Source organism: Barbus barbus (genome assembly GCF_936440315.1).
Source record: "Barbus barbus genome assembly, chromosome: 11".
Lineage (NCBI taxonomy): Eukaryota > Metazoa > Chordata > Actinopteri > Cypriniformes > Cyprinidae > Barbus > Barbus barbus.
In genome coordinates this window covers 19,308,970-19,332,835 of record NC_136739.1, presented here as the reverse complement: position 1 = coordinate 19,332,835, position 23,866 = coordinate 19,308,970, and the positions used below count along the sequence as shown (strand labels likewise).

At 37.8% G+C, this 23,866-nt stretch overlaps 2 protein-coding genes across 4 annotated transcripts; both read left to right on the top strand.

The window, feature by feature from the left end:
• Position 1: 1 nt before the first annotated feature.
• Positions 2–11,557, top strand: LOC306877298 (lambda-crystallin-like). 3 transcript variants are annotated; one of them, XM_079428990.1, is made up of 9 exons: positions 2–132; positions 259–338; positions 592–699; positions 1,376–1,502; positions 2,758–2,919; positions 3,767–3,961; positions 9,736–9,844; positions 10,771–10,877; positions 11,023–11,557. In XM_079428990.1, exons 2-9 carry the CDS (start codon positions 313–315, stop codon positions 11,119–11,121), a joined length of 933 nt encoding a protein of 310 aa, XP_079285116.1. In that variant the 5' UTR covers positions 2–132; positions 259–312; the 3' UTR covers positions 11,122–11,557. The 3 variants fall into 3 exon arrangements, with proteins under 3 accessions (XP_079285116.1, XP_079285114.1, XP_079285115.1); XM_079428989.1 differs by having other exon boundaries at positions 14–132; positions 259–310; XM_079428988.1 differs by lacking the exon at positions 259–338 and having other exon boundaries at positions 6–132.
• A 746-nt stretch (positions 11,558–12,303) lies between these two features.
• On the top strand, positions 12,304–18,984 carry LOC306876836 (gap junction beta-2 protein-like). The gene is made up of 2 exons (XM_079428260.1): positions 12,304–12,413; positions 16,615–18,984. Exon 2 carries the CDS (start codon positions 16,639–16,641, stop codon positions 17,431–17,433), a length of 795 nt encoding a protein of 264 aa, XP_079284386.1. The 5' UTR covers positions 12,304–12,413; positions 16,615–16,638; the 3' UTR covers positions 17,434–18,984.
• The last annotated feature ends 4,882 nt before the right edge of the window (positions 18,985–23,866 follow it).

Below are 23,866 nucleotides of genomic sequence, written 5' to 3'. Positions count from 1 at the left end.
CTTTTGTGCACGTGATCACAAGCTGAATCTGGTGATAGTGGTGCTCCTTGAAGTAGCTGGCTGAGTTTTGACATTTGTAAAGGGGCTTGCGATGAGTTCATTAAAAGAAAAGATTATTACTGTTGTCGGGAGGTGAGAGTTACTTTAAGTCAGTCTGTCAGTTTTGGCAGACGTGTTCCTGAGATTGTCTAATAGAATAGCTGAGTGGTCTCTGAACTCTATTGTGATTGTGTTTATGTATGTATTACTCCATATCAGAAAAGTGCATGTGAAAAATGAACAGTGCAGTGATTTATGAGCACGTGACTCGGTATGTGCGCTTATTTGACATATTTTGGGTAGGTTTGTCTTGTACAAATAAGGTTACTACACTTTTACAGGGTTTTTGTTTCATCCATGGTCATCAAAGTCATATTATGTTTATTTGTCATGCAATATTAAAGTTCGTGTTTAAGTAGTCTCAGACATTTTGGTATGTAGATGATGCATTGATTTTCACTAATGTTAACAGACTCCTTGATCTGCATTTTTATTTGATTTATTTACTGTGCTGTCTCTTTTTCCTAATTGCATGTATGCGGCATAATAAAGTGGGCTGATCGGCCGCTCCTGGGCCATGGTGTTTTTGAGTGGAGGATACATGGTCAAGATCTATGACAACAAACCAGGACAAGCATCAGGGGCCATCACAGAGATCAGGTCAGTTTTAAACAGGAAAGAAAAATGACCTGTTGACCCCTCAGTCAAATTCTCTGCCTTTAGCATCACTGCTCAACTTTTGCCAGAGCAGGTCTGTGACCCATTTTTATGGCACAACCTTACCTAAAGCAATGATATGAGGAGATCAATAGAAAAAGAGAGGGCATAATATGCAAAGAAAAAAATATGCATAAATTGAAGTTTTCAATTGAACATATTAGTACTCTCTGTTCATATCTGTTTATGTTGTGTAAATAACCCTCTTCCTTGATTTGCGTCCTCTTCTGTCACCAGGGGGAGTTGCAGGGCTTTCTCTTTCCTAGATATGCATTTACACTGTTAAAGATGTGTAGAAACAAATTTCACTCAGAAATTGCTAGTACATTTCACAAACAGTTACAAAGAAACACATTGAATTAGAAAAACTGAAATAGTATTTTCTTGTAAAACCCTTTATTTATTGTATGTGTCCTGGCTAGAATGCAGCAATGACAGATTAGGACACAAAAACAGTAATCTTCTGTGATGCATGCAGAGTTGCTTCAGTTAAAGTAAAACGTGTTTTTGTCTTCTGTCTTGTCAGCCATAAACCATGATTAAAACATTGTATTTGGACTGAACAGCTGTCAGATTTTGTTGAATTTTAGATGAGTAATGTGTTTTTGTGTGTGAGCAGGAAACAGCTTGAGGAACTTCAGAAAGCCAAAATGCTGAGAGGAAATCTCACGGCTGCAGAGCAGTTGAGTCTACTCAGTAGTCATGATGACCTGCAGCAGGCCCTGGAGGGAGCATTCTTTGTGCAGGTGACCCAAAAATGTGACTGGGCTGGATAAATATCTCCCTGATATGTATGGAACGAAAGCAACAAGTATTTCATGTGAAAATAAGAAAGAGTGTTCACTAATAACAAGTACCAAATTCATTATTTTACTTTTAATTGTTTTAATGTGTACAAAGCACATGACACCAGAAGACATGTCTGTGGTTTTACGTCTGAAACTGTTTGAACATTCCATGAGTTAATGTGATTAACTATTGAAATTGCACCCGTGTTTAATTATTAAAATGTATTGAACACTTTGGAGCCAAACCTCTGTTTGCTATTGGAAATTCCTTTTTTTCCCATAAAGATTCATAAAGATGGATGAGGTGATGTATCTGATCATGCATTTTTCCTGTGTACTACATTCATTGACAGCTGATGGTTTCTGTTTTTCCCAGTTATGATGACGTCAACATTTAACGACGCCATATAGTCCTGTTACTGTAGTATTTTTTAAAGTTGTATAATTTATTTTAGTGTTTTGTTTGCTTTTTTTTCTAAAATCTTCACATTCTTAATATCAGCATGGAGTGAAAATTCACCATTCATAATTTCTTTTAATGTATGTTGTATATCTTTTTGTAAAGGACTTATTAATGCATATCCGGGGTGCCCAACCCTGTTCCTGGCGATCGACTGTCCTACAAAGTTTAGCTCCAACTCTAATCAAGCACACCTGCCTTTAATTTTCACACGATCCTGAAGATCTTAATTAGTTGATTCAGGTGTGTTTGATTAGAGTTGGAGCTGAGCTTTGCCGGACAGTTGATCGTCAGGAACAGGGTTGGGCACCCCGGATGTATATGTTCCATTTAAAAAAAAAAAAATAGAAATAAACTTGTGATTTAAAATGTCATAACTGGCTCTTCTCTCTGGTGACGTATTCTGGGTTTCGCCAATAATTTTGTATTTACGTCTCAATATGGAAGTGATTATCTGTCATTACTTCAGTTTCATAGCAACTCTGACTACTAAAAACTTTCCTGCTAAATAATTAAAGAAGCGTGAGTGAATATTCCTGTCTGTTTTATCAGCTTTGGGAAGTTCACGTCATATTTTTTCAGCTCATTCCACTATTATTAATTTTTTCCGCTCTTGTTTTCTTCTTGTTTCTTTTTTGTGCTCGTATGGAAAAGATGTTGCTACAGCTTCAATTATAGTACATTTCATACAGTCCCTTTGATATATATTGTTGACCATTATCTGCTCTTGTCCTCTGTGTTTTCTGTGAATAGGAGTGTGTGTTTGAGGACCTGGAAGCAAAGCAGACTGTCTTCCATGAGGTGGAGAATCTTGTCACAGAAAGCGTGATTCTCAGCAGCTCCACTTCCTGCCTGATGCCAAGCAACGTGTTCTCTCATGTCCAGAACCGAACTCGGTGCATCATTTCTCATCCGGTTAGTTATGATAACAGTCTGTGAGAGATTATATTATATATACACTGTGGGGATGCACTAGTTTGAGGCCACAATGAAAAAGTGAGACTCAAATTAAATTTTTAGGCCTTTGAAATTGTTTTTGAAAGAAATAATGAAAATGATTTTTTTTTAAAAAGAAAAAAAGATTGCCAGTATGTTTGACAGTTTATTTTGATATGCATATACTTCAGTTCAGTACACCCACTGCTCCGGGTGTGTGTTCACGGTGTGTGTGTGTGCACTTTGGATGGGTTAAATGCAGAGCACGAATTCCGAGTATGGGTCACCATACTTGGCAGTATGTCACTTCACTTCACTTCAGTTTTCTGCAATTACCTCAACAATTGTTATTTTCAAATGTTCTTACAACATTCATGTTTTAGTTTTAGTGCTACTATTTATGTTATTTAATGAATGCATTATTTACACAGACATGTCAGGTTTTTTTTGTGACTCTTGATTTAGCAGCCTGTAGTGAAGAATGGAGATAAAAGTTTTAGGCCCAGGGGGCTTTACTGGACTTTGAATCCTTCCATGCTTAATGGAAATTCCACTCTGATCTCATGAGCAGCAAGGTCTTGCTGGTCGTGTTGTCCTTCAGAGCAGTGTGAGGCAAATATTTCACCTTCACCCGCATTAAGTGAATGTTTAATCATGAATGCCAAGCATTTGTGGTCAGACATTTAGACAAAGACCTTCATAGTGGGAAAGAAGTTCAATACAAGGCCATTATCTCTAGTTCTAGTAAACACATTGGTATAGTGATTTATCTGTGTCCAGGGCCAGACAAACTGGTGTCATTTCCTTCTTGTTTTGAACCTCACAGGTAAACCCGCCCTACTATGTCCGTCTGGTGGAGCTGGTGCCACACCCCGAAACACTGCCTGCTGTAATGGATGTTGCTTACTCACTGATGACGGATGTCGGGCAGGCACCTGTGCGACTCAGGAAGGAGATTGATGGTTTCGCATTGAACCGTGTTCAGTATGCCATCATAGCTGAGTCCTGGAGGCTGGTTCAGGTTAGTTGAGCCATGGAACAAAACCACAGAGTCATGTTAGAGTCATGATTATACTGAATAATATTTTGACTACCTACCCATTGTCTGGTGAAATTCATAACGTGCCAAGAATTCTTTCCCTGGTGAAGAAAACACCCTTCACAACAGTTGGCCAGATCAAGAACACTCTCCAGGAGGTAGGTGTATGTGTGTCAAAGTCAACAATCAAGAGAAGACTTCACCAGAGTAAATACAGAGGGTTCACCACAAGATGTAAACCATTGGTGAGCCTCAAAAACAGGAAGGCCAGATTAGAGTTTGCCAAACGACATCTAAAAAAGCCTTCACAGTTCTGGAACAACATCCTATGGACAGATGAGACCAAGATCAACTTGTACCAGAGTGATGGGAAGAGAAGAGTAAGGAGAAGGAAAGGAACTGCTCATAATCCTAAGCATACCACCTCATCAGTGAAGCATGGTGGTGGTAGTGTCATGGCGTGGGCATGTATGGCTGCCAGTGGAACTGGTTCTCTTGTATTTATTGATGATGTGACTGCTGACAAAAGCAGCAGGATGAATTCTGAAGTGTTTCGGACAATATTATCTGCTCATATTCAGCCAAATGCTTCAGAACTCACTGGACGGCGCTTCACAGTGCAGATGGACAATGACCCAAAGCATACTGCAAAAGCAACCAAAGAGTTTTTGAAGGGAAAGAAGTGGACTGTTATGCAATGGCCAAGTCAATCACCTGACCTGAATCCTATTGAGCATGCATTTCACTTGCTGAAGACAAAACTGAAGGGAAAATGCCCCAAGAACAAGCAGGAACTGAAGATGGTTGCAGTAGAGGCCTGCGCCACTCGCCTGGGTAACCCACTGGGTAACCACGCTGAGGCTGCACTCACTGAGACAGATTGTGAGAGTGTGCGTCTCTCGCCGGCATAGCTCATCGGATGCAGTCGCTCGAAGAAGCGAGGGGCGCTGATCCTCACGTATAAAATAAACTGGCAGATCAAAGTGCTGCGATAAGAGTGAAACACGCGGGATCTGTGCTGACATAAATCACTCATGCCTGATTGCTCAAAACTCACGTTCGCAATTTTTTTTTTTCTCCGAGGTAACTGGGAGAGGAGACGTGCGAGAGTTGCGGGGCTATCTTCATTGAAGAAGGGAATCCGTGAGCGATGCAGGGACAAACTCGTGCTTTTTCTGTGAAAGCGGCCTGTCTCGGTGAGCGCAGCCTCAGCGACGCGCACACAAATGGGAAGCTGTCAGCGATCTGATCATTGGTGACCGCATTCTTACTCTGATCCGTCTAGAGAGATTGCCACCCTCTTCGAGTGGCTCAATCTCACTTGTAAAACACACACCGGCGGATAAAGGTGTCGGGGGAGAATGACCACGCGGGCTCTTGCCGGCGTGGGATCATTCAAACCCGGTTGTTCAGCTCTGTGACTGCACCGTTCCTTTCTCCAAGCTCGCTGAGAGAGGAGAAACGGGAGAGCAGGGATGTTTTTTTTTTATGATTCGTGAGCGGAGAAGAGCGAGACTCATGCCCTCTGTGAGAGCATTCCGTCTCAATGAGCATACAGTCTCTGCATGGGGGCTGCCCAGACAGGTGACGCACTCACTGCCCTTCTGCATCGTGCAGGATTCTGCATCTGCATCGTATTTTTTCTACGGCCCAAGCTGCAGGCTGTACTTCTGCTTTGGCTTCTTAATTGCAGAGTCAGCGAAGAGATGGTCTCGTCACTGAAGGAGAAGATTCTGGTGAAATGGCGCACTGAGCCGACTCCTGTAGCACAGTTGGAAGATCCAAACATGGCCCATTATAAGATTTCTAACAGAGTCAGTCACTTATTGACTTTTTATCTGTTGGTATTTGATAGAATCCATGATGCCATGTGTCTAAACAAGATGTCCAGGACCTCCATCAGAAATATAGGCCCACAACATACAGTTGTGGGCCTATATACAAAATACAGCAGTATATTTAATTCTACACATGGGGTACTTTTTATCCCTGTGTTCACCAAACCCATCTTGAGTGTTTTTTTTTGTTTCATCTGACCATACAAACCAGTCCCATTTGAAGTTCCAGTCGTGTCTGACTACTGAATATGCTGGAGTTTGTTTTTGGATTAGCTAGGATAATTTTTCTTGAAACGCTCCCAAACAACATGTGATGTAGGTGCTGTTTGAGCATTTTTTTTTTTTTTTTTTTTAAAGGTTTTCTGATCCTGAGACTCAACTATTTTCTGCAATTCTCCAGCTGTAGTCCTTGGAGAGTCTTTAGCCACTCAAACTCTCCTCACCATGCATTAGGACGATATAGACACGTCCTCTTCCAGGCAGTTTCATAACATTTTCTGTTGATTGGAAATTCTTTATTATTACCCTGATGGTAAAAATGGGAATTTTCATTGCTATAGCTCTTTTCTTAACGCCACTTCACAAATTTGTGAAGCTCAATTATCTTTTGCTGCACATCAGAAATATATTCTTTGGTTTTTCTGATTGTGATGGATGATTAAGGGAATTTGGCCTTTGTTTTCCCTCCTGTTTATATTTCTGTGAAACAGGAAGCCATGGCTGGATAATTTCATGTTCATAATCACCTTGGAGTGCTCAAAATTGTGAATATGAATGGGAATATACTTCAGAGATATTTTGCTCATAAAAATTTCTAGGGGTGCCAATAATTGTGTCCAACGTGTATTTGAGAAAAACATTTATTTCATAATGATATTTCCCCAATTTTAAATTCTTGTTATCCAATGAAAGGTTAGATTTTTGTGAATTTTTTAAATAAAAGATAAAAAGGATGAACAATGCAGATAAATTCTTTGATCATATTTACCTAGGGTGCCGATACTTTTGGCCATATCTATCTATCTATCTATCTATCTATCTATCTATGTATGTATCTATCTATCTGTTACAGATATATATATATATATATATATATATATATATATATATATATATATATATATATATATATATATATATATATATATATATATATTAGCTGTAACAGTAAATAACCATTATTCTTTATTCTTTCCTTATCCTTTAGTTCATCATCAGTGGTGTTATTGTGCATCACTGATGAAGTAATTTAGATTTGTATGATTTAAAGCGTATCGTGTTCTGTCTCACTAGTTTTCACGTTTTCTATTCAGTTTCCATATGACAGTGTGTGTGAGGAATTTCTTAAGCATTTCTTATGAGGTACACTGTAATGTCATAATTTTCCAAGTCTTGTCATTTCTTCTTGGTCAGAAGGAAAAGTTAAATTTATGAATTAAACATGCACCATTTGAGGCGAAACTCCATATAATGTTTTGGGTCAGCTTCTAAATGACAGACATACCTCTCCTCTTTTTTTTGCTGTTGGCAAATACTTTTCAAGCATTTCAAAAGACATTTCAAAATGCTTTCTGAGCTGTTAAAAGGTTATGTCAGATGGAGCTTTAAAAGAAGCCATCTTGATGAACCAGTTAAACCAGCACACAAACTGGTTATTGCATACTGTTTTTTGTTTAGATAATTAAAAGAAGTAATTACATAAGCAGTGTTGGGGAAAGTTACTTTTAAAAGTAATGCATTACAATATTGCATTACTCCCTAAAAAAGTAACTAATTACGTTACTTGGCTACTTTTTATGGAAAGTAATGCGTTACGTTACTTTTGTGTCACTTTTGCGTTACTTTTTAAATATTAGCAGTGCTTGATTGTTTTTAATAAAATAAATTCTAATTAAAGCAAATGTAAAAGCCCTTTCACACCAAAAAGTGTAATGAATAAACCACAGGCTGAAGGAAAAGTAAATTCGCGTCTGTACAGTAGAACGCAGGAGAAGAGGGTTCAACACTCTTCAGCAATAAAAAACAATGAAGTACAATTGTTAGTTAATCTAAAGTCATTTTTGCTTATTAGTATGGTTGAACTGGATCATCAAAGGTCAGCAGCAAAGACATTGGTTAATAAAATGGGATTAGATATATTTGTGTTATTTAACATTTAATTATTGCCGGTTTGCGTCATATTCTGAGTTTGCATTTCACTGTTTTAATTCATTTTGATGAATACTAAATCTGTTTTTTGCAAGTGGGATGAATTAATGCACATTCACATTTAGTCTAGAACTACAGTAACAGCATGTTCACACAGAGCACTGTCAGTCAATAAATGGGAAAAAAGTAACTGGTGTAAATTAAAAAGTAATGCGTTTCTTACTTGAAAAAAGTATTATTACGTAACTCGCGTTACTTGTAATGCGTTACCCCCAACACTGTACATAAGATGGTTTTACATAAATTACATATTGTTCAAAGACAATTAAAATTAATTGGTGCTGTTGCATCTCTTTTGTTCAATTTGAAAGTCTTCACATTATATTATTTGAGTTTATTCATGTTTCACTCTTTTGAATAATGAGATGTGTCAGCTGTTCATGTTGTTATCATGGGTCCAAATACCTAACCGTTACATCAAATTTTAAAATAGTGCCCACAGACATTTGAATATTGTTTTGCAGCTGAAAATTCAAATTGATCTGATGTTCAGAACACCACTAAAGGGATAGTTCAACCAAAAATGAAAATTCCATTAAACATTTGCTGCTCCTCGTTGACTTCCACAGTGGGACATCAAATGTTTGGTTACCTACATTCTTCAAAATATCTTCATTTGCAGCAGAAGGAAGAAACTTGTACAGGTTTGTAACAAATTGAGGGCGAGTAAATGATGACAGAATTTAAATTTTTGGATGAACTGTCAGTTTTATTTACACTGCAAAGTTGGCACAGAAGCACTTCTGAAGTGGCATTTAGGAATCTTTGCAACTCTAATGCTTCTCAGAAGGCATAATTGAGGCTGGCTTTTATGTGGCACCATGTCTTTATGCTGAATTTTCAGCAGGTACAGACTAGAGCAGCCTTAAATCGGTGGGGTTAAGATGCCTGAAGATTTCTGTAAGCCTCATACAATTTTTAAAGTTGAGTTCTGTAGATTTTAGGCTTACACACTTATGTTTTCATGGACTTGTCTATTTCTTTTTTTGTGTTTGTGCTTTTTAAATGTGTTGTTTTACTAAAGGAAAAAGTTTTTGTTTTTTATGATGAGGAACATTTAAAGTTTGGGACGGTGCCCCACATGCCAGATTTGCAGCTCAAATCCACTCATGCTTCCTCTCAGGGTTCAGGCAGCTCTTTGAGTGAGAGCCAGCACTGGAAAGTAGAGCAGCTGGAAAAGCTAATGGCTGCCTCTGGTGATTACCGTAGAGGAAAGGCCTCTTTTCACGGTTTCCCCAGCCAGTCCGCCGCCTGGTGACACAGAGATAAAGGCCTCGTTGTTGCGTGCAGGAAATTAACAAAGACCACCCTATCCTCCTCCTAAACTCGTCCCCTGCTGCCCGTTCTGTATCCAAGCTTTGATTTCAGCACAGTCAGGCAACAGGTATCTGTAGCCACAGGTAACCTGGTACAACCACAGTTGCCTCCCCCAGCCGTGCCATCCCATTGTTCAGAGGACACCGAGTTAAATGATAAGAGAAACCCAATTCAGTGGGAGCAGCTTTAGTGCTCTTCAGATGGGACAAAAAGGTGGGGGGGGGCTACGATTTCCTCTCAATAAGGTGGCTGGACAAACTACGAAGCAGGAAGCTGTAATTTTAGGATTAGAAGATCAGCACATCAGTGAACCACTTTTAGAAACATTGTCTTTCATCCAAGCATATAATACAGTGTGAGTTGCCAAATGAACTTCTCTTTCTTTTTATCCAGGATGGAGTGATCTCAGTGAAGGACATTGATCTGGTGATGTCTGAGGGCTTGGGCATGCGCTACGCTTTTATAGGTCCCCTTGAAACCATGCATCTCAATGCACCAGAAGGCAAGCTACCTATTAACCCATGCAATTAAAAAAAAAATGGGATAATGAAACTTTGTATTTAAGCACTGAGAAGGTTTTGTTTTCATTATGCATGGAAAACAAATGGTGCGGTGCTTAGGGCAGCGAAAAAGCAGTCTGTGAAAACCTCTTATTGTTTCGATTACATCCACCTCACATGACCTTAAGTGTGTGTGTGTGTGTGTGTGTGTGTGCAAGAGAGAGAGACTGTAAAAGAAACTGAATCAAGCACGAAATTGTGTAAATGTGCATGTGTTTTGAAGAGATCTCATGTTCATGGTGAAAATCAGAAGGCAGTGTGAAATCTGGATGATCCTGCTCCCCCTATGAAACGTGCTTTGCTATGTGACACCGGTACTAACCTTTGATGATGACAGATGACTTACTATTCTCAGCCCTGCCTCCTTGTACTGCGAGTGAGGTGCTACAGTGGTGATAAAGCCCCCCTGTAAACGAGTTTTGCCCTGGTTTCTTCCATTGCTGTAATGGCACAAGTTCTTGGAATCTGTAAGCAACGAACTGTGGACACATCTTATCTGCCAAGAGCCCTTCTAAAAGAACCCATGCCCTTCAGATGAAGAGCTATTCAATTCATGCTTGAAAACTCTGTTACAAAACAAAAAGCCAGTAGCTTTATTTGCTGAGTCATTTTAGACACCATTCCAAACTGATTATACTTTTTGTGTCACAGTTATTCACAAGGACGCAGTGTTTGTTATACAAAATGAATTGTGTAGCTTGTTTTAAAAAAGTGTTTTAAATGAATTAAAATGGATCAAAACTATTTCTGTTATATGAGTCATGAAAAATATCAGACCTTCATGGTCTACTGTGTTAATTAATGCTGTATTGTAGAAATGCAAAAGCACATTTTGATTTGATCCTCATTCTGTGTTTTGTCTGTCCAGGTATGGAAGATTATCTCCAGCGCTACAGAGAGGGCATAAAAAGGGTTCTTAATACTTTTGGGCCTGTTCCAGACTTTTCTGGAGAGCCAGCAGCTAGAATTATAAAAGTATGCAATATCAATGATATTATTAATATTTGGAAATTTTCTTGAAACAGTTGCTTTTGAAGTCTTAAATCGGATTTCCCAAATACTCGAAAATCTATAATTATTGTAATCATTATAAACTGAAAGATTTTACCATCTACTTTAGGAGACCTGTGAGCTGATCCCTGCTGAACAGGAACACCTTACAGCCAGGAGAGAGAGAAGAGATCAACTGCTGATGGGACTAGCTAAACTGAAGGAATGAGGCTACTCCATGAGATACTACCTATATGGAAGTGGTTATGGATTATCTGAACCATTGTTGTCCTTGATGTTAAATATTTCCCTTCCAGGCAACAGATTATGGAAGAAAATACTGAAACAAAAGCTAACCTCAGAAAAGGCTTTAGGGCTCATTTGATTATGAATTTAATTTTTATAATGTTTAAGATTTGTGACAGATACTTGACTAAAGAGCACTTTAATGTGAAATTCACAATTAAAAGGAAAATATGCGCAGTTGAAAATGAATGGCATTTTCGTAACTTCCTCATTGGACATTTATGAATAAATCTCTTTATACCTAAGCTGAGCCCAGTAATTATGTATACTCTTAACTTGAGATGTATGAATGTCTTAACATTTCAAACCAAATGTCAGATGCAAATAAATAATGCTTTTCTCAGAGCTAACAATGACTTAACTGACTGGTATCGAGGAGGTGATTTTTAGTGTATGACGTCAATTCTCACAGGTGTCAGAGTAAACACTGGTGTAGTACATCACATTGAAAATAAAATGAAAGTCCTTTTTAGTCTAATGTGGCCTACCTATTACTTAGGCTATATTAGAATAATACTACAACTTAAATGTGAGTAGTTCAGAAAAATGTAGGCCCACTAATAATCTCAACATATATGTGTATATATTAGTTTCATATTGTTTTTTCTTTTCAAACCTAACTTATCTTTGTGAAATGTTTTGCTCGAAATGTGCAGGCTATAGCCTACTGATTGGCTCGATATTTTGTGAAATAATGCAGAGACAGATTATTAGTAGGCCTAAACTTTACTGAATTATTCTACTTACATTTAAGTTGCAGTATTACTCTAATGTAAATATACGTTTCGTTTCATGGCACCTGAACGGTTAGGCTAAAAAGCACTTTCTATTCGACTGTAGGTTATTTACACATGACCTAAGATATTTAAAACTATACTGTGTGAAAGTTAAGACATGTTGTACGTCTGAATATAATACCACATCTACACGCTAGCGACGCGACTGTACGAGATCGCTGCTGAAGCGGTGACGCATTCCAGGAACATTCCAGTTTTGTCGCCTGCGAGCTCAAGAACCCCCCAATGAACGCTGTGACTCCGCCCGATGTCAGGTGCACCTCTCCTCGAGAGAGCACTAAACTCACTGTCCTCAAATCACTTCATCTCACTCGCGAGACCACAAAGAAACTCCGCCAGTGAGAGTAGCTACTGATTTTAGCTCAACTGGACGGATATATATCACGGATTTGATCTGAATCATTTTGTAGGCTAAGAGGTAAACTTCCTTTTGTAAAACCGCCAGACATTTCACTTTTTTAAGTGACATATGTAATATTGTATGTTGTACTGTAATATTATGTGATAATTCTTCCGTGTTAATTCAACCAAATATGACCAAAGTTACCAAAATGTGTGGGAATGAAGGATATCTTAATTAATAGGAATTTATTAATGTCATTAATAGCCCTATACGTTAATGAGAGTATTTTCAATTCAATATGTTGAGTCTTTTTGAACATAGTATTATAGTTTGTGGTGTTAGGATTGAAGAATGAAAATTTAAGTTTACCCTAGTAAAGTTTGGAATAATATATATACAGGTGCATCTCAATAAATTAGAATGTCGTGGAAAAGTTCATTTATTTCAGTAATTCAACTCAAATTGTGAAACTCGTGTATTAAATAAATTCAATGCACACAGACTGAAGTAGTCTTTGGTTCTTTTAATTGTGATGATTTAGGCTCACATTTAACAAAAACCCACCAATTCACTATCTCAACCAATTAGAATACTTCATAAGACCAATAAAAAAAAAAAAAACATGTTTAGTGAATTGTTGGCCTTCTGGAAAGTATGTTAATTTACTGTATATGTACTCAATACTTGGTAGGGGCTCTTTTTGCTTTAATTACTGCCTCAATGCGGCGTGGCATGGAGTTGATCAGTTTGTGGCACTGCTCAGGTGTAATGGAAGCCCAGGTTGCTTTGATAGCGGCCTTCAGGTCATTGGGTCTGTATTGTTGGGTCTGGTGTCTCTCATCTTCCTCTTGACAATACTCCATAGATTCTCTATGGGGTTCAGCCAGGTCAGGCGAGTTTGCTGGCCAATCAACCACAGTAACACCATGGTGATCGAACCAGCTTTTGGTACCTTTAGCAGTGTGGGCAGGTGCCTAGTCCTACTGGAAAATGAAATCAGCATCTCCATAAAGCTTGTCAGCAGAAGGAAGCATGAAGTGCTCTAAAATTTCCTGGTAGATGGCTGCGTTGACTGTGGACTTCAGAAAACACAGTGGACCAACACCAGCAGATGACATGGCAGCCCAAATCATCACTGACTGTGGAAACTTCACACTGGTCTTCAAGCAACATGGATTCTGTGCCACTCCACTCTTCCTCCAGACTCTGGGACCTTGATTTCCAAATTAAATGCAAAATTTACTTTGGAACACTGAGCAACAGTCCAGTTCTTTTTCTCCACAGCCCAGGTAAGATGCTTCTGACGTTGTCTCTGGTTCAGCAGTAGCCCTTTTCCTGAAGATGTCTGAGCGTGGTGACTCAGTCAACTTTGCATTTAATATGCTTTGACACAGCACTCTGTAAACAGCCACACCTTTCAGTAATGACCCTCTGTGACTTACCCTCTTTGTGGAGGGCATCTATGTTCGTCTTCTGGATCATTGCCAAGTCAGCAGTCTTTTCCATTATTGTGGTTTCAAAGAACAAGAGATAGCCCAGAATTTATACTGTAGGGATGGTCATTCATTTAAACTCAAATGTGAATATTATGATATTTAATATTTTGAGATACTGATTTTTGACTTTCATGAGCTGTAAGCTCTAATCATCAAAATTAAAACAAAAAACTTTTGAAATGTTTTACTTTACATGCAATGAATCTAAAATATATGAAAGTTTTACTTTTTTAAATAACTTACAAGAGAAAATGAACTTTTTCACGACATTCTAATTTATTGAGATGCACCTGTATATGCATTGTAAAGAAGTCTCTTATGCTTACCAAGACTGCATTTATTTGACCAAAAATACAGTAAATTTTTGCAATATTGTACAAACAAAAAAATATTGAGAAATATTTAAATTTTAAATTTGTTTTCTGTTGTACTATATTTTAAAACTCAATTTATTCCTGTCATAAGCAAAGCAGAATTTTCAGCAGTCATTACTTTTCAATGTCACATGATCTTTTAGAAATCATTCTAATATGCTGTATCTATTTTTACTGTATTTGATCATCCTTGATGAGCATAAAACATTATATTCTCTCTATATATATATATATATATGTATACGTGACCCTGGAGCACAAAAGTCATAAGGGTCAATTTTTTTCTGAAATTGAGATTTATACATCATCTGAAAGCTGCATAAAAAAGCTTTCCATTGATGTATGGTTTGTTAGGATAGGACAACTATTTGAAAATCTGAAATCTGAGGGTGAAAAAATCTAAATATTAAGAAAATTACCTTTAAAGTTGTCCAAATGAAATCCTTAGCAATGTATATTACTAATCAAAAATTAAGTTTTGATATATTTACGGTAGGAACTTTACAAAATATCTTCATGGAACATGATCTTTACTTTGATCCTTACAAATTTTGACCCATACATTGTATTGTTGGCTATTGCTACAAATATACCCGTGCTACTTATATCCAGGGTCAGGGAATATATTTTTGTCATCTGAAATTTGAATTTGAAATTTAAATTTAAATTTGAACTCAGTTGTCAAATATTTTTGTTGACAATTTTTGAGTTCAAGTTTACATTTAAATATATATAAAGTGTGTGAACGTTATACAGGTCCTTCTAAAAAAATTAGCATATTGTGATAAAGTTCATTATTTTCTGTAATGTACTGATAAACATTAGACTTTCATATATTTTAGATTCATTACAACACAACTGAAGTAGTTCAAGCCTTTTATTGTTTTAATATTGATGATTTTGGCATACAGCTCATGAAAACCCAAAATTCCTATCTAAAACAATTAGCATATTTCATCCGACCAATAAAAGAATGGCCATTATGTTCATTTATGCACTCAATACTTGGTCGGGAATCCTTTTGCAGAAATGACTGCTTCAATGCGGCGTGGCATGGAGGCAATCAGCCTGTGGCACTGCTGAGGTGTTATGGAGGCCCAGGATGCTTCGATAGCGGCCTTAAGCTCATCCAGAGTGTTGGGTCTTGCGTCTCTCAACTTTCTCTTCACAATATCCCACAGATTCTCTATGGGGTTCAGGTCAGGAGAGTTGGCAGGCCAATTGAGCACAGTAATACCATGGTCAGTAAACCATTTACCAGTGGTTTTGGCACTGTGAGCAGGTGCCAGGTCGTGCTGAAAAATGAAATCTTCATCTCCATAAAGCTTTTCAGCAGATGGAAGCATGAAGTGCTCCAAAATCTCCTGATAGCTAGCTGCATTGACCCTGCCCTTGATAAAACACAGTGGACCAACACCAGCATCACTGACTGTGGGTACTTGATACTGGACTTCAGGCATTTTGGCATTTCCCTCTCCCCAGTCTTCCTCCAGACTCTGGCACCTTGATTTCCGAATGACATGCAAAATTTGCTTTCATCCGAAAAAAGTACTTTGGACCACTGAGCAACAGTCCAGTGCTGCTTCTCTGTAGCCCAGGTCAGGCGCTTCTGCTGCTGTTTCTGGTTCAAAAGTGGCTTGACCTGGGGAATGCGGCACCTGTAGCCCATTTCCTGCACACGCCTGTACACGGTGGCTCTGGATGTTACTACTCCAGACTCAGTCCACTGCTTCCGCAGGTCCCCCAAGGTCTGGAATCGGTCCTTCTCCACAATCTTCCTCAGGGTCCGGTCACCTCTTCTCGTTGTGCTGCGTTTTCTGCCACACTTTTTCCTTCCCACAGACTTCCCACTGAGGTGCCTTGATACAGCACTCTGGGAACAGCCTATTCGTTCAGAAATTTCTTTCTGTGTCTTACCCTCTTGCTTGAGGGTGTCAATGATGGCCTTCTGGACAGCAGTCAGGTCGGCAGTCTTACCCATGATTGCGGTTTTGAGTAATGAACCAGGCTGGGAGTTTTTAAAAGCCTCAGGAATCTTTTGCAGGTGTTTAGAGTTAATTAGTTGATTCAGATGATTAGGTTAATAGCTCGTTTAGAGAACCTTTTCATGATATGCTAATTGTTTGAGATAGGAATTTTGGGTTTTCATGAGCTGTATGCCAAAATCATCAATATTAAAATAATAAAAGGCTTAACTACTTCAGTTGTGTTGTAATGAATCTAAAATATATGAAAGTCTAATGTTTATCAGTACATTACAGAAAATAATGAACTTTATCACAATATGCTAATTTTTTGAGAAAGACCTGTACATATTGTTTATATTTGAACTCAAAAATTGTTAATAAAATAATATTCATTATATATGTAGTTGCTCAAATTCATCTCTTTCTTTTCGATGATTAGGAGCTGAGAGCAACAGCAGACAGGATGAGTTGGGGAGCACTTTATGCCCAGCTGGGAGGAGTAAATAAACACTCCACCAGCCTGGGAAAGATCTGGCTGTCTGTCCTCTTCATCTTCCGCATTAGCATCCTTGTAATAGCCGCTGAAACGGTCTGGAGGGATGAGCAGTCCGACTTCACCTGTAACACACAGCAGCCCGGCTGCAAAAATGTCTGCTACGACCACTTCTTTCCAGTCTCACACATCCGTTTCTGGTGCCTGCAGCTCATCTTTGTGTCTACACCAGCTTTGCTGGTGGCTATGCATGTGGCGTATCGCAAACGCAATGTAAAAAAAGGACTTTTGGCCAACCGAGGTGCCAAAGGGGATGACCTGAAGAGTCTGAAGAAGAGGCGTCTACCCATCACTGGGCCGCTGTGGTGGACCTACACCTCTAGCCTGTTCTTCCGGCTCCTTTTCGAGGCTGGATTCATGTACGCTTTGTATTATGTCTACGATGGGTTTCAGATGGCCCGTCTTGTGAAGTGTGAGCAGTGGCCCTGTCCCAATAAAGTTGACTGCTTTATCTCACGACCAACGGAGAAGACAGTCTTCACCATCTTCATGGTGGGATCTTCTGCCATCTGCATTGTGCTCAATGTGGCTGAACTGGCTTACCTGATTGTCAAAGCATTGCTGAGGTGCTCAGCCAGAGCCAAAGGAAGGCGCGCTTTTGTTCCCCAAGATAAAATCTCTACAGAAAAGGCACACTCACAGAACGAAAAGAACGCAAGGTTGCTGTCATCTGCTTCGGACTCCTCGAGCGATAAGACTGTTTAAGGTTATCCCTACATCCAGTGACTAATTCTACCAACATGGTACTACACTCTTAGAAAAAAAAAGGTACTTTGGGGTTCTATATAGAAGCCTAAGGTTATATACTCAACTCCAAAGAACCCTTTATGCCAAAAAGGTTCTATATAATGAGAAAGAACCCTTTTTGGCACAAAAGTGTAAGATATCAGAGACTGAATCAGACAAAGTTAAGATTGCATCAGAACATCGAAACATGAGAAACTGAGATTCCACAAAGAGGGGCCTCAAAGCTGTAACAGGACAACGTCATAAATCTGTCCAAATCCTAGCTCCAACTTGTTTGAAGCAAGCCTCTTTCACAGAACAGCTTACAACCTTGAGACAAAGGAACACATATTGATAATTCCAATTCAGGAAGGAGACTGTCAAATTTGTTGCAAGTAATCAAGACTGATGGTCAAAGAGATTGCCGTCACATGTAAACCTGTGATAGAAAATCACGAGCTACAGACTCTCTTGGGCAGGTCTTCCCCCATACAAGACAAAGACAGACTTGAATTCCTTTGTCTAGAACATGCCTTTGTTCTCCATAGAACTACACAAAGACTTTCTTTTTCATATGCACATAAAATCATCCTAAAAGGACCTTTCTATGCAGAACCCCATATTATGTTTGTAACCCACACATTTGACTATCCATGTTTTAATCACTCATTGTATATGTCTTGCTTTTAATATGTAATAGCTTAAGCCTTAAAGGGTAACATTCATGTTTGGTATGTATGAGTTTGGAAAATCATGCTTTAAATGTTTCTTCCAATCAATTCTTTGTCAAATGCATCATAGTTTTGTTATAGACATCATGTTCAAAAGTATACTTTGCAAGAGCCTGTAAAGTTCGGACCTCTGACTGAACAGATAACATGTTGATTTATGTTTTGGTGGAAACAGAGCAACTCCCCAAGCAAGGACAGTATCTAATTGGTCAAGACGTCCAGATGGGATGGTCTGAAAGCCGAGTTTAAAAACTCAGGACACCATCAAACTCTCTCTTAGTCACTCTCTCTCCTCTTCTTCTCTTTTGCCACCGTGTTTTGACGTTGCTCTTTCAGCGTGCTCTGGCCCACGTGCCAGCTGCTACCGCAATGGAAAGAAAACCACCTAGTCTCGTTACATACTTTTATTCTTATACTTTAGTTTCTTTTCTTTCCGTGGAGTTTCGTGTTCTAATGTAAGTTTGCTGCAAAGTCCAGCTCCGACTGCACTCGCTTCAAACTTCAACCAGACCAACTCCGCATCCTCAGCCAACGCCCAAGACCTCACTTCAAAGACTACTGAACTTCCAGCCAATCAGATACTTCGGGGAACCCCCTTTCTGCAACAACAATGACAAAAGGGATTCCCTTAGCAAAGCAAGCAAGTACCTCCAGGTTCTAACTGAATCAGGTGCAGTTAATATACATTTTAGCCTCATTGAGAAACTCAAAGCGAGGGTTAAATAAGTGATTGATGGTTGTTTAGGTCTATGCAATTGAACATATTGCTATAAACTCTGGATTTCACATTTCCATTCTCTTAAACTCATCCTTTCCTCACTTTCTCTCTTTCTGCAACGTGTGAATGCTTGTGTTCATGTATTAGATTAGTTTATGTCTTAGGTTTATATAAATAAAATCTTATTTATATTGAAAAGAGAAGTATCTTGTGTTTTGTGCTCACAAGTTAATGTCTTAATCTGTCGATCTAGTTACTGTGTTATTAAATAGTGTTTTCACTATATTTGGGATTATAATATCCAATGCAGAGTTTGTTATATTGCTCATTCAGTGACTCGCCATAACAGTGATTCTGTTCAAATCCCTATAAAATCATAAATTATTCCCTTTGAGCTAAATTAAACTATTTCTTTAAATTACATATTAATATTACTTTTTATTATATTACAAAAGGGTTCTTTGGGCTAAAGTTTAGCCCAGGGCAGTCCAAACTCGGTCCTGGAGGGCCGGTGTCCTGCAGAGTTTAGCTCCAACCCTAATTAAACACACCTGAAGCAGCTGATCATGCTCTTACTAAGCATACTAGAAGCTTCCATGCAGGTTGACGAGGCAAGTTGGAGCTAAACTCTGCAGGACACCGGCCCTCCGGGATTGAGTTTGGACAGCCCTGGGCTAAACTATGCTATATATATATATATATATATATATATATATATATATATATACACATTATGCTATTTAAAATTATTATACTACATTATATTTGTGCTTTTATTTCAATTTTACTTTGACACATCTTTATCCCAAAGAAAATAAACTTAAAATTGACATCTGCACTGAATCAACCTATTATTATACCAACAAAAAGATCTGGTAGAAATACATGTGTTCTAGCAGTGTATAGCAATCTGGACAGTTTGATCTATTTATTAATAGGTACACGCTAGTCTTCTATTTAATCAGCATGATTGCAAGTTCTACTTATGTCATGTAAGGTGCCGTGCAGCTCTTTTATTGACAAGCAACATGCTCATATGAGTTTCAGTGTTTCATTTAGATTCTAAAAGTCTTTTCTTTCATTTCTTTCATTTAGATTCTAAAACTCATCCCTCCAAACAGATGCATAAAATGTTCTTTGACATAAACAGCGCTCAGGAGAACGACATTTACATTGGTAGGCTAAGTGAGAAAATTAATTTTAATTACTTTTATCTAAACCCTTGTCAATTTTAGTTAGTATAAGGTTACACGTTTATTTCAAGAAGCTAAAAGAAGAAAGGTTGTCCAGGCCTGCACAATTCTCCGCTGGAGGTTTGTCATTTTTAACATGAATCCCTAAAGTATCTTGATAAAAACTGTTGTGACTTGATTAATAATGCTGGCGAGAGTTCATGATATAGTCTAACGTAATTTTTATTTTATTTATTTTTTTGCCCTGTAGATTGTATTGGACCTATACATAACGTTATAGGAAAAGATGAAACAAAGTTTCGGTCAAATCACCATCAGACTGCCTATAAACATGAATTCAAACCAAGAAGAACAAAGAGAAGCAGATGGAGATGTTTCCATTTTTTCTGTGGATAAATGAGTATTTGATGTTTGCAGTTATAGTATAGTAAAATATAATTATTTGGTTTTTGTAGATGTTCATCTAACTCAGAGAGCACTTTTAAAGTCTTACCACCAGCTTATCAAAGTGTTGAAAAGTGTAAGTCAGAGGAAACATGACCAACCTGCTGCAAAACAATAACACAAAAGATATATTATTTCTTTTTCCTCTCAGTACCAACTGAAACCCATCAATCAGCTAATCTGAAGTTACTGATAACTTTTTTTTCTTCTATATTCCACCTTTTATCATGCAGGTTCTTATGATTGATTGATAAATAATGTTGCACTGTCACTGCAGGTCTGGACTCCGGAGTGCAGCATTACTTGTTTGTTCATCAACATACAGATGAAAACACCACACTCCTAACTATTTCAAGTAAGTTTTAAGATTTGATTTAATTGTGAGATTCCTTTCTTTTTCCTGTTGTACTGTACTCTCCATAGTTCTAATAAATGTTTCTCTGACTTGTATCCCCATCTTAGGATGTCAAGCCTAATCATCACAAGGAGAGTTACTGACCAATAACAGAGATGCCAGAAGTATCTGTTTGCTGTCTTTCTGTACTTTTTGTTCAGTATGAAGCATCCAAAAGCCATCACTCAGTTAATTTCAATCAGCACTATTTAGCCCTTCCCAGTGCTGAAATTGTCGTGGGTCCTATATTTTTATTGTTTAAATGATTATCTGAATGTAAAATTAATATTTAATGCTTATAAATTTAAAAACAATACTATAGTTAGTCTTTTAGCTCCCTTTTCAGAAACATGTGGTTCACCATCTTTCATGGGTTACAGAATTGGGGAAAGTTGCAGCATACAAAAAAAAAGTGAAAAAAAAAACCCGTCAGACTACTTGGTTTATAATGTGGAGTAAATACTTGACATTTATTTAAGGTAACGGGTAATGATCTGGTGGTGAGATGCAAAATAAGAGTGTCATTAATATACCGGTACTATTTGATGACAAACGTTTCACATTCTAACTTTGCATGTGTATTTATTTAAAAAAAAAATAATAATTTTTAGCAAGTTAACTTGTTTATTTAGTTTATTTATTTGTGCAAGTTAACATTCCATTCAGTTGTTGTTTTTTTATGGTCTCTTATCAATGATCCCATGATGGGAACCCCTAAAGGGTTCTATATATAGAACCTTTTTCCTGGTCACAAAGAGTTCTTTTGAGTGAACCCTTAAAAAGGGTTCTATATAGAATCTTTTAGGGGTTCCAAATATGTAGCGCCTGATAGAACCTTTTCTTCTAAGAGTGTAGGCTTGTATGACAGTGTTTTAACTTCTCTAATGCCATTAGAGCGTTAGAATTAGTATGTTTTGTACCTTGTTTTTGACACCCTGCCCTGAGAAAACAACAAAGCCTAATTGATAATTCACACTGCCTGATTGTCACTCGCGTGAACGAGCACCGATTTGCCTCCGATTTCGGGCATTTGTCGGCGATTTATCAAAACCTGTCGGCGAGTGAAAAATCGGGCTAAAATCGTGCAGTGTGAGCTTGGCATAACCCGACAGTAGATTTCAAGCATGCTTCATTCCAGAGCTAACATTCCTCCCCCAAGCCAAAAGACAACTAGGGTGTACGTACGTCACTGAATTGTCTGTAAAAATGTTCTAGGTTGATGAATTTCATTTTCCAAATTTCTCAAGAGCCTCACAGTCTAGTGGCCTTAGAAAAGCCCAAGAGTGACTCCTAGTGGTCACAACGACATAAATGAAGTTTAGAGACCGTCTTTGCACAGTATTGAGTGTCCTTCTTTGAAGGATTATTTACACGATGTTGTAGCCTATTGTATATAAATGCTTCTTTTTAATTTTACTTGATTGAGTTTTGCTTTGTTTACTTCTTTTTAAACGCAATTTATTTTGCTTTCTATTACCCATTAACAGTTTTGACTATATAATTTACAGAGCTGAGCATGATTTGTGTTTTCTATGTTTTTCTATGTGGTTATTTTGCCACATAATTTAAATGTCTTCAACAACGGCACATCTGTGTTTAGTTTTAAGTCGTTTCACAAGGTTACCTTGCATTGACCCCTACCGGGGATTTTATATCTGCATACCGCAGTGCCTAATTAGGTTGTTAACAAATAAGGCTGTAGTGGCGTGAGAAGGTTTACTAGCGGCGTGGACTCTCAGTCATCCACCTGTTGACAGGTGAGAGCTCGTGGTCCAACTGTCCATTATCTTCTGCTTTGTTTTTCTCCTCTCTGAGAGGCTCTACAAGTCAGCGGTGACCAGTTTTGTTTTTAAGGCCGTGATTAAACCGTGGAAATTATTGTTACCACATTTTGTTAAGTTTCCACGGAATCTTCTGCTGTTTCCTAAAGTGGCCTGTGATCATTTTTGATAATTTCTTTTGAAATTTTGGCCAACAACTTATTTTTTATAAGAATATCTAAATAAATAAATAAAAACCTTATTATATGTTTGCTGTTTGTCGTTATTGTAATTCCCGTGGGAAAAACCAATGGAGGGCGGTGCATTTCTATTCTATTTTAGGAAAGGCCTGCTGCATAACTGGATACTTTTTGACTAGACTCACGTTTGTCTTTTTGCCAGTTTACTACCACAAACCAGCTTTTAGTAATTGCTTAAATTACTATAAACTTTTTTTTTTTTTTTTTTTTTTTTTTTTTTTTTTTCTACTATAAACTAATAATTCAAATTCTAAAGTAGCCTTTCTGTATCTGCAGTGGAAAATATTAAATTGCATCTGAGCATCTGCACAACTAATTTGACGGCAGGTAATTTTATTATTATGTTCCGCAATTGTAAAACAGTTATAGAAACAAGAGTTTAACAAAAATAAACTTATACTTTAAACTCAACATGGCCAGTTATTTTGATACATTTTTACTCCGCTAACGAAAATATTTCCAAAGCAGAATCAAATTGCCAAACAACGCATCAGTGACTGACTGCTGAATGGAACGCGGATTGATATAATCAGTGAAACGTCTAAATTCTGTTTGTCTTAAGAAATCTTAACACTCTTGGAACACAGCCTGTACAAGCAAATAATAATAATAATTATTATTATTATTTCAAATAATTAGAATCATCACAATCATTACCAACATTATTATTATTATCATTAGCCTATCATTAATATAATAATTATTATTAAACTATTATTATTATTATCATAGCCTATCATTAATATAATAATAATTATTAAACTATTATTATTATTATTCTTAGAATATTATGTGGTATGAAGTCAAATAAAGCATCTGTCTTCATTCTGAGTAAGTTGTGGCGATGAGTTTACCCCAGTTGACAGGGGCGTGGCGTGCGCGCTGACTGGCCGATGACTTTCTGAACGCAGC